Source organism: Neodiprion pinetum, chromosome 3, assembly GCF_021155775.2.
Source record: "Neodiprion pinetum isolate iyNeoPine1 chromosome 3, iyNeoPine1.2, whole genome shotgun sequence".
Taxonomy (NCBI): domain Eukaryota; kingdom Metazoa; phylum Arthropoda; class Insecta; order Hymenoptera; family Diprionidae; genus Neodiprion; species Neodiprion pinetum.
The window spans coordinates 21936357-21951544 of record NC_060234.1 but is presented as its reverse complement, the minus strand read 5'-3'; the positions used below and the strand labels follow the sequence as shown (position 1 = coordinate 21951544).

Sequence of the window (15188 nt, the reverse complement as noted above, 5' to 3'; positions counted from 1 at the left end):
TATAAAGAGAGGTACTGAAAAAGGACAGAGATATGCCGGGAGTACTGCTCTCTCTTTTCAATCGGTTTCATAGCGGGAGACAAGGGCGCAGTGGAAGTGGAACAGCTATATCTATAGGCGCATAATTTCGCCTCATTCTCCTCTACCGCCTCGATCCCCGCCACAAATATCGTCAGAGAGAGGAAGGAGTACTCCCGGCATATTTCTGTCCTTTAAATTTTTGTTTCAAGCGGCTCATAAGAGCGCTCAGTCTATCTTTATAAGCCTATGGGTTGCGCGTGACATCGCGATCTTACCTCCTGTAATAGAAAATGAACGCGGTAAATTCATCGTTAACCTTTAGAAGATGGGAACACCCTAAGGAACACCCGCATACGGCAGCAAACGTATGATCGACACTTTACCCATAAGAGTTTTAACGTATTAGATACCTTTTTTATGCATTTTCTCAAAGAGACCAAGAACCCCACATCCCCGTCCTCTAAAAGTTAAGCGGTGTCCTCCGCGTCCTTCCTTGCACGCGCAATTCAATCGGGCAAGCGATCGGTACGCAAAAAGGACAAAAACTAATGTTAGTTACCATCGCTCACTGCGTGTACCCAGGTGATGCAGAGTCGAATATTATGCCTACGGAATTATGAACGGGTGCAGACAGAAATTTTCATATAACCTCGTATGGACGCTATATACTTTTCGACTACGCTAATTCATTTGAGCCAAATTCAGCAATGTGAATTCAACTCCATCGGATCGACAAATATAATGTTATCTAAATAGGTGCACAATAAACATGCACCTGGTTTACTGTTAACAGCGTTAGAGACCCTTTCATAATGCAGAGGATGGGAGACATAGTCGAAGAAGTTAATCTAAGAATGAACATACATATAGTTGATCCTACATGTACCTTATGTAATTTCTGTATACATGTTTAATACTTCACTCGCACCATTAACTGGAAAAATAATATGTATCTTCAGTCAACGCTAATATCTTCATTCCAAAAGAAGATGCAGCTGATATATAGAAATAATTTCATAACTGACGTTAGATTTCCGTGATTTTTTACAAATTCTTATAATATAAAAAGTTCAAGAAAGAAATACTGGGAATGCTGTGCCGGATAGGCAATTGAAATTGAAATAATTTCTCCGAAAAATAGAGTTGTTCAGTGAATAGCGAGTAAAATTTTCGAATTTCACAATTCAACGATTTTAGTCTGTCGACTACGAATGATCGAGCGGGGGAGAAAGATGCTGGACTTGCCAAACTCTGAATTGCCAAAGGTATGTGCACTTTGTGGACTTTAATTGAAAAATGAAATTCATGAAGAAGAAAAATGTATTTACGCGGAATTCACTTTGACTAAACTAGAGAAATCCGAAGGTATTACGATTTCACCTGCGTTACACATTATCAAAGCATGAGTTTTATTGACGATGAGGTAAATTTACACGAGGATAAAATTGTCATTTGAAAAACTACAATATGTTCGTATTTGACCAGTGAAATTAAGTTCACTTATGCTCGTTTCCGCACCGCCGCAAGCGGTAGAGCACCCAGTGCGCGTTTTTTTTTACGTGGTATCCCCAGTAGGCCTACTCCACGGAGAATACTTGTAAGATCGATCTTACACGTTCTTCGAAAAATTGTGGATAACCTTTTTTCACATGTAAATTATGATAAATTGGTTCTCCCAATCAATTTGTACTCGCGTATATTCGCAGTTGCTTCGAAATTTTTCAGTTCATATAACCCGCAAACTGTTGATTATCGATGAAATATGAATGATTTAATTATGGATGAAAGATGTTTGTTTTAATTATGAATGAAGGGTGATTGTTTTCATCTTATATGCGAACGGCGATTGACTTTGGATGTTCACGCACGGGTTTTTTTCTTATGAGGTATGAGGTAAACACTATAACCGAGAACCTGGTGAATACGCAAAACAATCAACAACTAAACCCAGATCGAAAACACGAATCGCTATAAGATCTTAGCATTTACCTATCGGATGACGATAGAGAAATCTTTCATGAAATGGAAACAAATCGGAGTAGAATAAGCACAACCACCAAAATACGACAGAGCAATAAAAGACTGTAAAACTATTAAAAAGAAACTACAGCTGAATAAATTTTACTATTTCTTGATATCATGATGATTCAGAACTACATCGCTAAATCAGTGTATCGATGAAAACAAGATCACTGTACCTGAACCAGACCTGAACCAGACCTAAGCCTAAAAGGTAAAACGTTAATTTTTCGGTAGAGACGATAAAACTGAGTTATCTGGAACAAATGAAAATATAATTAGTGACATGGCAATACACACAAAAATATACTTAGATTAGATAAGTAAAAAATATAATTAACGAAAGAAGAAACAAATTAATTAGCTGAATCAGACAAAAAGCTTGATTAGCTGAAACAGATAAAAGGTTTTATTAGCTGAAACAAACAAAAAGTTTTATTAACTGAAACAGGCGAAGGAATAGTTTGCACAGTCACATAAGTCATACACTGACAAAAAATGGGTCGAGTTCAGCATGATATGCGCTTTAATATTCATTACATCAATTATTAATTGTATTGACAAATAACAAACATTCTGAACTTTTTGAATTGACATATCATGCTTCTTTGAGTTATTAAAGTGAATAACTTTTTCGACTGAACATTTTATAATTCTCAGTGCATTTGTTAAAAAATTGGTTTTGTTGCCCTGAAACAGAAAATAATACGATCAGTTAAACGAGTATTTCTGTACATTTCATATATATTTCACAAATACTTACGCAAAAATTTTCCACTATCAGCATATACTACCGAGATTCATGTTCATGCGCGTTGAGCGCTCGTTTTCAAATGCCGCACTTTCTCTTATAATTGAAGGGTATTAAGTCCACGCGCAGAAGGTGCCGTGGAACTTGAAAACTTTATTATTCGTCAAAAAATTGACCGAAGAGCTGAAAAATCAGCACATCGAGAGTGCGCAACTTTTTTATATACTATTTGCAAAATCGACGCGCAAAAAACCGTGTCCAATTCCATTATCAATTTACGCGCATGAAGTTGCGTCCAATTCTCGTGATTCAACTACGCGCAACAAGGCGCAAAAGATCGAACTGTCAAAAAATTCTTAGTATGTGGGACTAGACCCAAAAATTCTGTAGAAACCCAATCCGCATCTGCATCTTTTAGATATCAGATACACTGCTATGCGGATTGTTGTTCTCAGATTACAAATGGAATTGAAATGAGGAGTGAGGTTGGAAGGCATGCATTATTGTGTAGCGTGACGGTCGGTGGTCCTCTTCGACGCGAAGTCTTCGAGCTCAGCATCTCTCCCCATCTAGCGTACCACGGAACGCGATAGATGGTCCAGAGATGCGTTTTGCCCACTCAGACGATCACAGAGATCAATTGAATGGAATAACGATCGGTAATGACTAAATAATGAATTGCATAACGACCGAAAAATCGTTGCAGAGTCACAAGAAATGAATGAAAAGAATTCAATCTTATTAACATTAAAATGCTTACAATTGGTCGCGAGACTCGAATACGGAGTCTTTTGGGAGAAAAAAGGTCTGTGATCGTTTGACGCTGTGGATTACAAAAGTTAGTAACATCACGGTACATCGCGACCTTCCTACCCTCGCCTGTTTCTCAACGAAGCCACCCAACGGAAAAGAGAGATTCATACACTCATGCATAAACCCCGCGACGAATCCCAAAACGTCCACCTACTTACCCGGTTACCTATATTCGACCTAAACGATTCTCCATTTTTTCCAACACACATCATTCTTCATCATTTGCGCCGTGGTCGCTGACTTACATTTTCGTTGGTTACCTGTTGGGAGCAAAATGTTTTTGTATCGTGGTCTGCTTACTCGGAATACAGTATCGCGGTTGTATCCCGCCAACTTTAATATTGCATTTATTATTTTAGTAAATGTTGGCAGACTATCGGTACATTAACCTTTTGTAAAAGTGATTAAAAACATCCTGAATGCCAATTAGCATTTTTCTAAGCGAGCTAAGCCTGCAGTTGATCAATACTGGTTGGCTGTTAAAAGATTGAAAATGATATATAATGTAAAATGCAATTTGATTACGTTACGTTATGCCAGACTTTGGAATTTCATCAATTTAACCATAACGTGAATAATTGAATATGTTCAAACCTCAGGTGAACCCACCACTTAAACGGCATCATCGGTAAATTCAAACGTAGATTATTACATCAGTTACGAAACACAATTCGATCTCGCGAGTGCCGAGTAAGCCATGGTTACCTGTCGCGATGCTCATTCCACTTTTAGCAACGTGTAAAATTTCTAACTTTAAGTAAGCTATGGTAAATTGCATTACGAAAAAAAAATTATTCGACTGAAAGTTAAGCACGTTGCTATCGTGAATGAGCCTAACCATGCAGCTAAGAAATCGAAGATTTGTGTAACAATTGTTACCGCCACGCCACGTGACAGAGGAATGCCAGGGAAATACCCATAACCTAACACATGCAAACTCACCAACGTTGCCGAGAAATGGAAAAGTTGCTCGGAAGTCTCTGCTTTAATCTGTGAAAAACAAAACAGAATACTTGAATTAATTTATCAAATTGGCTTTTCAGTTTTCAGATTATGTGCCTCCTTGAATTATCAATCAATAATTAAAATAAATATTGTTACCTCGACTCTGGGCTGCTCCACACTTTTACACGTAGTAGTTCTTGTAGCATCTCAGGTTTATTGGTGAAGCAACGCACTTTTCACATAACTCAGATCTTCACTAATCTCTCATAATCCAAAAATCCGCATTGCAATAGTACTAGCACTCGATTCTATACTCACTTTTTGTGCTGAAGCTATCTGTTTGAAACGACTGAATAAACTTGCTAACAACGCAACTGCGAATTTGCCGAAAATCAACCAAAAAAAATAATTATATTGACACTCAACGCACAGAGACAAAAATACGCATCACTGAAATCCGAAGTTACGTAAAACAATAGAAACTCGGGACACCAGATTCACCTTCAACGTTCGCAGGATGTTTTTATTTTAGTAACTCTGTTTTTCTTCAGGCTACACGCTGCTCCTCGTGTGTTATTCACAGATGATTACGGTGGAAACATGTTACACTGATCGAACAACGTGACGCAACCTGAAAAATGTGGCCTGAATGTTGAACTGATACTGAGAGCACATAATTTCGCTCCGATTGTTCGGAATTGACTGATGCCGCACGGCGCTCAGAAGAGTTGAAAATCTGTTCTCTGAAGGACGGAAGATCCCCCCCCCCCCCCCCCCCCGTCGGTCTTTCCGTAGAGTGGGGGTAGCACACGCACCCGCTTAGCTACTCCCCCACCTCCCCCCCTGCCACCCTGCCGACCCGCTGCGCCGCAGCCGCTGCCAACGTGGGCAGTGCGACAGAGAAGGCGGCAGAACTATTACCTTCTGTGCTTTAGAGAACCGATTGAAATCCGTTCACGGGACGCTTACGCCCTTGCTTACGCTCTATTTCATATATCACTACGGCTTCTACGGCCGGGTGAAAACATCACATGAACTACCCGCAACGAGATCTAATGTTTAGAGGATTGCCGTAACATGCGACATCAGGCGAAACTGAATATTCATAAGATTGAAATAAAAATTAACACTATTCAGTTCATCGGGATTTTAGTAAAAAGCAACGCACAGGCAAAATACTTGGTCTTTTCGAAAGATATGTATCAATTAGTCGATCTTGGACATTCCTGTAACCAATCACGCATTGGTATAAAAGGAACACTAGCGACGCTTCTTGTAAAATTTTAGTGGGCAGATTTTGTCAATTCACAGACCGTGCAATTCACCCATTTGAGTTCCTCCTCCCTACTTAGTCTTTATGCCTGCATATAACACCGTGGTGACAACTGACAACGTATTATAGCAAACGCTTCTGAAAACGGTAGAACAGAAGGGTAAAGGCAGTGTCCTATATTTACCATCTTTACTGACTCGCTCATGGGAATACAAAATGACTAGTCGATGTCAAATTCTTGCATCTATTTCAAACCGCAGCAACAAAATGCAGCAGCAGATATTTCACCTCCATACTTCGTGCGCCGTGCTCAAAAGAAAACAAGTGAAACTTTAATAATTTGTTTATGCAAACAGTCATATTGCGAAATATTGCGACTTGTGACTGTGAACTTGTTACGTGTACTTTATATTACAAAAACATACATAGATAGTATGTAGCATGACGATGTATTAATAAAATTGGATACAGATCATTCAGTTTTTGCCTGCAGTATGCCTCACCTACATAAATCTGCCTTTGAAATATGACATTAATCGTCAGAGGTACAGCAGCCAGACAACTTCTACGTGTCGTAATTGCCAACGGTAGATAGCTCGGTAAATAGGGTTATACAAGTTGACAAATATTACCTTTTTTTTTTTATTTATTTTTTTTTCTAACATCTATTTCTACTTTTTGCCACCCTTATTGTTCCTATGCCAATTTAGCTTCTATCTATAATCATTTCAGGTAGGTAGCAAGTCCAATCTCACAAAATTTGGTTGTCATCAACGTAAAATTCGGTTATAACAAATCTGCTTGGTTTTGAGAGTCACAACATACAATTGACAAGCTTTAACGGTGTACGAAAGATCTCGCCTGTTTAACCGTTCTAAAATTTTTTTTCTCCCTTGTAATGAATCATTTCAGCAGACACAATGCTCACTTTGGAAAATGTTGCTGGCCCGTCAAGTGCCTCGTCAAACATATTGATGAACAATTACGACATAATGGACACTGCAGAAACAGAGGACAACATTTTGAGCCAGGACAGTGTGATAGACCTTGTTTCGAGCGGCACAGATTCTACGGTAGTTTTAAGCACGATAGAAGAAAATAATTCTGCAATTGAAGATAATTCCTTAAATCGTGATATTCTAACTAGAGGTCAAAGCGGCGAGAGCAGTAGCTTGTCTTCCGAGATTCAATTAAGTGGAATAATTGCAGCGAGTAGCCAGGGATCCTCGAACAATGACAATAATACAGAAGAAATTAAGGAGTCTAACAGCAACCCTGAATCTAGAAATGATGCTGAAAAGGTTCATCAAGTACCTGAATTGAATTCTAGCAGTGCTAAGGACAACAGCTATATCTTTGATGCAATGAAATTTAAATCATGGATTAAAAATGAGGAAATAATGGGCTCTGTTTTTGACAAAGCCTCCGGCTCAAACTGGTGCAAAGGAAATCTTACGTTCCATGTTCCTGTGCCCGGTACACCTGTGAATTCAAACTCTGCTAAACAAGCTGGTCCCTATTTGCTTGGACCTCCAATTGGCACTTCACCCGTGAAAAGCATCGTCCAATGTCTGGCACGTAGAGCAGGATCTGATAAGTTTTATACGATTAAAATTCTCACTTTGAAAGATGAAGATGAATATGAAACACAAGATGATCGACAAGGAAAGATGTTACTGCATGCTGAATATTCTTTGCTAAGTCTCCTCTGCAGCCAAGATGGCGTTGTGCATCACCATGGATTTTTTAAAGTATTTATTTGCTTTTCAAATGGCACACATGTAACTTTCATACATAATCATTTTGTTTTACTCTACAGGATTGCGCCTTAGAAGAAAAGAGCATGCCATCTGGCGCCGTGTATACAGGGAAAGTAAAACGTCGCCTGTGTCTTGTACTGGATTGTCTAACTGCTCACGATTTCAATCCAAAAAATGACGAAATGCTCAATTTACAGCACCATGTGATAAAGGAGAAGAAATTATCAGAGAGAGAAACTTTGCTCATATTTTCCGACACTGTTAGAATAGTCGCTTGTCTTCATATGAAAAACATTGTGCACAGAGATCTGAAATTGGGAAATATAGTTCTGAATCGTAGGACAAGAAAAGTATGTCTCAAAAATATTACAATTCTTTAAATCTGTAATGTGACATCCAGTTTTCAGTTTTATTAAAATTGGGGGATCAAACCATCCCGATAATTCAATATAAATTCAAATCACTGTGTTTTCGATTTTAGTGATAACTTTTTGCATTGAGAAAAACAAGAGTTGAAACTAAACTTATTCGATTTATTCCACTTTCGAATACAAAACTTGTTACACAGGTAACAATAACGAATTTTTGCCTGGGGAAACACTTGAGTAGTGAAGAAGATCTCTTGAAAGATCAACGGGGCTCACCTGCTTACATATCACCCGATGTTCTATGTGGTAAGCCGTACCTCGGAAAACCATCTGACATGTGGGCACTTGGTGTGGTGCTCTTCACGATGCTCTATGGGCAGTTCCCATTTTACGACAGTAACCCAACACAATTGTTCAGCAAAATAAAAGCAGCCAACTACCACATCCCGAAGTATATATGACTTATATCAATTATTTCGTTTCTTTTAATTCAAATGCTAATTAATTACTGTCTTCACAGTGAAAGTAGAGTATCCGAGGGGACAGTGTCTCTAATAAGAAATCTGTTAGTGCTCGAACCAAAGAAACGTTTGACTGCGATGAAAGTGCTGGATGCCTTATCTACCATAATAGCCACATTAAAAGTTCCTAATGTAATAGGAGAAGAGCTCCAAGTAGTTCCTGACATAGACGATATGAAAGATAAAAACAGTGAGCAAGCACTACTGAGTCCTTCACCATTGCCTGTAACCAAGGATAACAGTATGGGAAATAAAAAAAAAAATCAAGATAGTGGTAATAAGAAGTTGGGTGACTTTTCAAAACAAGTTACACTTCAGGTAAGAATAAGTGGAAATATAGATATCTAATATATAGTTCAGGCAAAGAGCAAAGAAATTGGAAGTTGAAACTTACAAATAATGAATCACTATTAATTTCATTACAGGAGCAAATGGAAAAGATGATGAGACAACAGCAAAGCCCTTTAGTTCCACAACGAAGGCCTTATAGTCAGATCCCGCTTCACAGAGTGGGCTCAGATGCCCGAGAGTTAACTCCCGCTGAATTTTCTAGGTTTAAGCATCTCATTCCAAGAGATAATCAAAGATCACATGCACAGAGTCCTAACAGAAGAGAAGGTGTTCTTCTTAGATTAAGAGGCAACTCAAGGAGCAGATCTATCACCACAAATCAGGTAATACAAACCAGATTGCAAATTTGATTGATAAGAAAAGGCTGATACTTTTGAATCTCTACTGTCTTATTATTTGATGTAGATTTTGGTGCACCGTGATCAGAATGTATCGACGAGTGGTGGTACGCCTCAAAATAGCGTCTCTACATTGGCTAACAACCCGTTGAGCACCGCCGCATCTCAGAACTCAGCCCGTGCATTGCCGAACACGTCAAGTGTGTCAGAAATCGAGAATAGGACAACACCTTCGTCAAGTAACTTGACGGATAACTTGGCTTCAGCTAGAACTCTTGGCAATCTCACCTCCAGCCGGACAGGGAGCAGCTCTAATTTACGCCGTCTTCATCACCACCCTAGTATACCACAAAACAATGGAAACAATACTTCCACCAGTCAGTATATGCAGATCAGAAGTAATCCTAGGCTGAGGACGAATCAAAACAGCTCAACGCCATCACAGGTGCGAGTTTTTGCGCCTTCCCACAGTCAGCACAGGCGTTTGTCTCTCACTGATTCCCAGGAGGGTAGTTTGTATTCTCTAGAAACTCAGAACAGACAGCCAAACTCATCAAACACGATACAGCAGGGACATGAAATTAATAATTCCAACGCTCAAACTAGGCGTAATAATTACACAGAATCCCTGTTGCAAGTTCCACTCTCATCGTCACAGAATGACGCAGGCAGACGTTTCTTCCAATCAAACAGATCCACACCAGAGCTCCTCAGACACAACAGACAGAATCGATTCAGGGATTCTATTGCCGATCAGTTGGCATCTTTCCGAGCCAGGATGCAGCAGAATAGGATCAACAATATCACGAGGGAATTGGATGTACAGAATAGATTGGCCAATCTGATGTCAGGGGTCAGTGACGCTAATTCTAACAGGACTTTGGACCTTCCTTTACACAGAACATCGATTGCCCATCACAGACATTCCCCCTATGCTACGCGATCAGGAGTCGTTACATCTGACAGAGACAGAAATTCGAGGCGTGGAACCCAGGAAAGAGGAGGCATAACTGATCCAAGTCTAAATGTCCCGAATTTAGATGCCAGCTGGTCTTCGAGCAGAGATGATAATGCAAATTCCAGTATTCTGACCAGGGGCTGTACATCTAGCGCTTCAGTTATTTGTACAGAGCAGAATTCAAGCTTGTCTAATAATTCAACAATGACGGTGTCGGCAGGGTCTGTAGGATTATCTTCAAGCTCCTCTGGTTCAGCTTCGAGAAACACTTCGGCCCTCCCCAGGGACTCTGCACTGATTAGCAATCAGGAAGAAAGCCAGGATTCTATTTTAATTCACAGGGGTATCAGATTTCAATTGTCACCAAGATCTCAAAGAAGTTTGAGCGCCTTTCTGCGGAGCAAATTAGATGACCATGCTCGTGGCACTAGGCGATAATATCCCCTATAGAAAAAAAAATATATTTCGTCTTTTCGTTCAAATATCAAACATCGCGATTAAAATTAATACAATAAATAAATAAACTTACCGACAGTCAACTGACGTTTTGAAAGAATATTACAAAGTATTTTCGTCCTTTCATAGCAATCCAATTTTCTTTAGTTGTATCTGAAGAAATTATAAAGATTATGTTATTCACTGTAAAGACAATGACAGTACTCTGTTAATACACGATTTACATTGTATGAATGTCGGTGTCAATCGTGATTAGACATCGTGTATCAATATGCTTGTATATCTAAATTCGTTACTGATCAAAATTTATATCAGTAAATGTTATGTGATTCAATTGCGTATATAAATATACGTACCTGTATAAATATACATTAATATATTATATAACTGATTATCAAATATGTTTTTGTTGCGTTATCGGATCAGGGAATGTCAATTAGTGTTAAATGTTAATCAGGCAACCCATAAAACTGGAGTATAGACGTGTACGTAATTCTTGACTTTTGTTCCTCAAATTTAATCTCCGCGTATACATATACTTTCTATTCAATGCGTTCTTTTGCCCTTTTACTCAATACCTGTAGTTTCTATGGTTGAATTGTAATGAAAATATTTCTGTTGTGGTTTAAAATGGTACAGTATCTGGATATTATAATGAAAAACAATAGTAATAAAATATCACTCGAAAGATTACATTTTGTCTTTTATTATTGCGTGAAATATCCTACTGTTCAAGATAACCATCAGAACAATTTCAAATGGAACCATAAAAAAACTTCAACTTTTTTTTTGATATTAGAAGAAAAGTGAAGAAATCGAGTAGTAAATATTAGCTAGGAACAAGTTTTCCAAGTTTGCAATCTTTCATTATAAAAAGTAACATAAAAGTAATGAACAATTTGTCATACTCTTCTCAACATGCCCTAGGAGGACCATATCCACGATATCCTTGAAAAAAAATGATACAAGGGAAAATTTTGATCAAATCAATCAGCCAATTCAGTAGATCAAATATATCCGACTGACTTTTGTGGTACACAACATCACTTGTGAATATAAAGAACCTAAAATATTTCACAATTTTATTTGCTTAACTTCAAAGTTACATCTTAATTATTTATGTATAATAGTAATCATGACGGTAATAATAAAAGTTTACCTGAATGTCAAATTAATTTGAGTAAACTATATTTTAATGGGGTAATATTTTCTTATAACTCTAGTCTCTGCGAATACAAATAATAATAATAATAGTGTTAAGATCACACAATATTATAATATAATTTTCAATCGTGTAAATATACGCATGGAACTGATTAATAATATATACATGTACGACCGTGAATTCTTAATTATATATTTATTACAACGGCGAAAAAAAAAACACTACGTAGGTAATAATGGTAATAATTAATTAATCAACATATTCACGAAGTTTTTCTTAACGCATTATAGATATTGTAAATATTGGGGTCATGTGGCGGTGAGTGTAAACGGGTAGTTCCACCCTTTTTTTATATTAACCGATCCAAAATTGCTCAATTTTGTATCTTATCTTTCCTCGTTAATGATAGTAACAATAGTAGTGATAATGAGCATCATCACTGTAGTTGCACCGCCAGTATTCCAAAATCGTACTATCTTACACTCTGATCCATTACATTTTAATAAATGTGAAATTATACGGGTAATTCTTGGCCGAAGAAAAATGAAAGTGTACATCTTTATCCTTAGTCAAATTTTTTTCGGTATTAAGTATACCTGTAATATATTCCGTCATATGCATCGTACGCCCGTGTAAAACACATAACAAATCAACTAATTTCTCAATCATATACGTGCATTGACAATTAATTGATTGATGAATAATCAATTTCCAGCTTTCATTAATCAATTATTGTACTATTGTATCTTTATACTTCGATATAGTGCAACTGCTGTACGTGCAATTCCCGATTTACAATCAATAATTACTTTCTGACGAAAGACTTTTTTTGCGTAGGCTATGGCGTGTCATTTTGCAAATCTCTTACTTGTAGTCGTCATCGTCGTCTATGTTTGTCACTCATAGCTCAGTTTTGAAAAATCCGAATTATTTTATTCCATTTCTTGATACTTATCTATCGTGTATACCTCCTATTAAGTATGGAGATGTCACATGTGCACATGTGTTACATACGAATATATATATTATATCTACGAAAAAGAACAGCGTGGCTTTGCATATTATACTGTATTTCCGAACGATAATTTTCCCAAGAATCGCTGACAGTCCAAACTAATTCAAACGCGGTATAAGGCATGTGTATAAACGTTCTCAGAAGCGGCTTTGAGCTAACGGATCGTCATGTAATATTTGGCAAAGATAATTCTCGAATTCTTATTCATTAGTTTTTCTATTTGGTACAATATTCCGTACTTTCTTGAAAAGTCATTATGATCAACCTGTTGCACAAATAACGTAAATTCGAAGAAACTGAAACACTGGAACTGATATTTTCTTCTTGATCACACACGATATACGTAGGTACACAAAACTGAAAATTTTCCAAATAACAATAAAAAAAAAAAAAAAGAAACAAGTTAGAAATGCACGCATGGCAAAAAAAAGAATAAACGAATTTCATAGATTTCTGAAATAGTGCCACATGCACCACTCCATACTAAAGACTTAACGAACCTTTTCTTCCTAGTATATTGACATTTTAGTGGAGTTGAGTAGAGTTTATTAAGGGAGTGCCCTGGTCGATTTCGAGGTTTACGTAAATATCTCCAGATATCAAAGTCCACGTATCTCAAAATCTAAAAAGGGCTCGACAGCCCCCTTCTATACACAATTCTGCACAAAATCACTCCACTACATTTTTATTTGACGTAGAAATAAAGAAATGGCACGGATTTTACAAAATCGCAATAGGAGTGTTTCCGTTCAGAATTGTGTATAAAATAGGGCTGTTTAGCCCTTTGTTACGTCTGAGATACGGGGACTTCGATATTTGGATATATATATGTCAATGTCGAAATCGCCCAGGACACCCCCCTTAAGTCTGCAACAAGTCCCCTGTGGCTTTGAAGGAGAAATGGAGATAATCGACTTCGAAAATTTAAATTAAGGAGTAGTAAGGGCGATAATAGCGTAACTAATCGATTGTTCTAAAACTATTTAAAAGAAATAAAGTATAATAGTAGTAGTGAAAATAATAATAATAATAATTACATTATAGTGACAACAAAAGTTGATCAAACCTCACGATACAATGAAAGTCTATTAAATTTCATTAATACGCCATACGGTACAGCATAAAAAGAAATCCAAATCATTCTCAAAATACGACTATATCCTCATGTAAAGGAAAAACCAAACAAATTAATCGCTCGCGTCAGGTCCGTATTTATAGATAAATATATATTCATTCTCTCATTCATTCCTCGGAGTCAATGGAGTGGTATCTTTTTTCCCTTTCCTCTCCTTGCAGTTATAATCGGTATTCCACTAATAATTGAAGATACAAAATCTAGTTGAACATTGCTAGAACTTGAACGCTCTTAACTTCAAATAATTTCTTTTCTATCTTCTTCCTAGTCTCGCGAATTAATGAAAATCACAATTTACAATGAATCTCCTAAAAAAAAAAAGAAACAAATCCCAATGACACTGGAATACGCTCGGAGCTCTCCCATTCTTTTCAACAAATGTTTCCAGTGCTATAACATTCTTATGACTATACATTTTTGTTCTTTCTTTTCCAATTGTAAGGCTATTGGACATTTTTATACGATGTGATATTAATTATACAGTTTTTTGAGAAAAGAAAAAATATACAAAAAAAAGGCGCACGGTACGAAATTCCATAACTTTTTTTTTCTCTTTTTTATACTGTTGTGGTACTATACCTATCTATTTAATACAGAATTAAGATTATTACAGTATCGTACACCTTTTTCTTTAGAATCAAATTTTTCTGGTAATAACAGCTATGAATACGGACCTATTTGATCAAAAAAAAAAAACCAGTATACTAAAATACAAATCGTGTTATTGAGTCGGTTGGAATCACAAAGTAAGGGCGAGCGAGTGTACGGAGAGTTTCTTTCTTTGCCTTTGCAGGAGTGGTGCGGGCTGACGTCATTTTTCACATATCTGTTCATATCGACACACAAATTATTCGTTTTCCATTTTAACTTCACTCAAATATTAATTTAATAACGAATGACGTACGTAGGTAATAGGGACAGTACCTTGCACTTGTCACTCAGTTTGAGCGCAAGCGCGAGTTATCCATCGCTGCGTTGTACAAGTAGGGTACACTTGAATGCTTGCTTGCTTGCGCGTGAACACAGGAACCGAGGGTTGTTCAAGAAAAATATCCACCTCATTTTATTTCTTATATCATCTCATTCTCGTTATTGATTGTATACCTTCGATCATAACTTTGCATCAAATATGATACACCTAGGTTTTCTTCACGTATACTCATCTTTTTCTTTTCAAATCAAAAATATGCTCTTGCAACATGAAGTCCAATTCATTTATAAGATAATGTAAGATATTTTATAATGTACATATAATAGAGATGCAATACGTAGAGAATTGGAAAATTTTGTTGCTGAGTC

At 37.1% G+C, this 15188-nt stretch overlaps 1 protein-coding gene across 5 annotated transcripts; it reads left to right on the top strand.

Moving 5' to 3' along the window:
- Positions 1 to 5757: 5757 nt before the first annotated feature.
- On the top strand, positions 5758 to 11267 carry LOC124213884 (uncharacterized). Of its 5 annotated transcripts, none has more exons than XM_046615599.2 (7): positions 5758 to 6409; positions 6735 to 7573; positions 7642 to 7932; positions 8151 to 8401; positions 8471 to 8789; positions 8897 to 9145; positions 9228 to 11267. In XM_046615599.2, exons 1-7 carry the CDS (start codon positions 6349 to 6351, stop codon positions 10554 to 10556), a joined length of 3339 nt encoding a protein of 1112 aa, XP_046471555.1. In that variant the 5' UTR covers positions 5758 to 6348; the 3' UTR covers positions 10557 to 11267. The 5 variants fall into 5 exon arrangements, with proteins under 5 accessions (XP_046471555.1, XP_046471557.1, XP_046471559.1 ...); XM_046615601.2 differs by having other exon boundaries at positions 5760 to 6367; XM_046615603.2 differs by having other exon boundaries at positions 5761 to 5982.
- The last annotated feature ends 3921 nt before the right edge of the window (positions 11268 to 15188 follow it).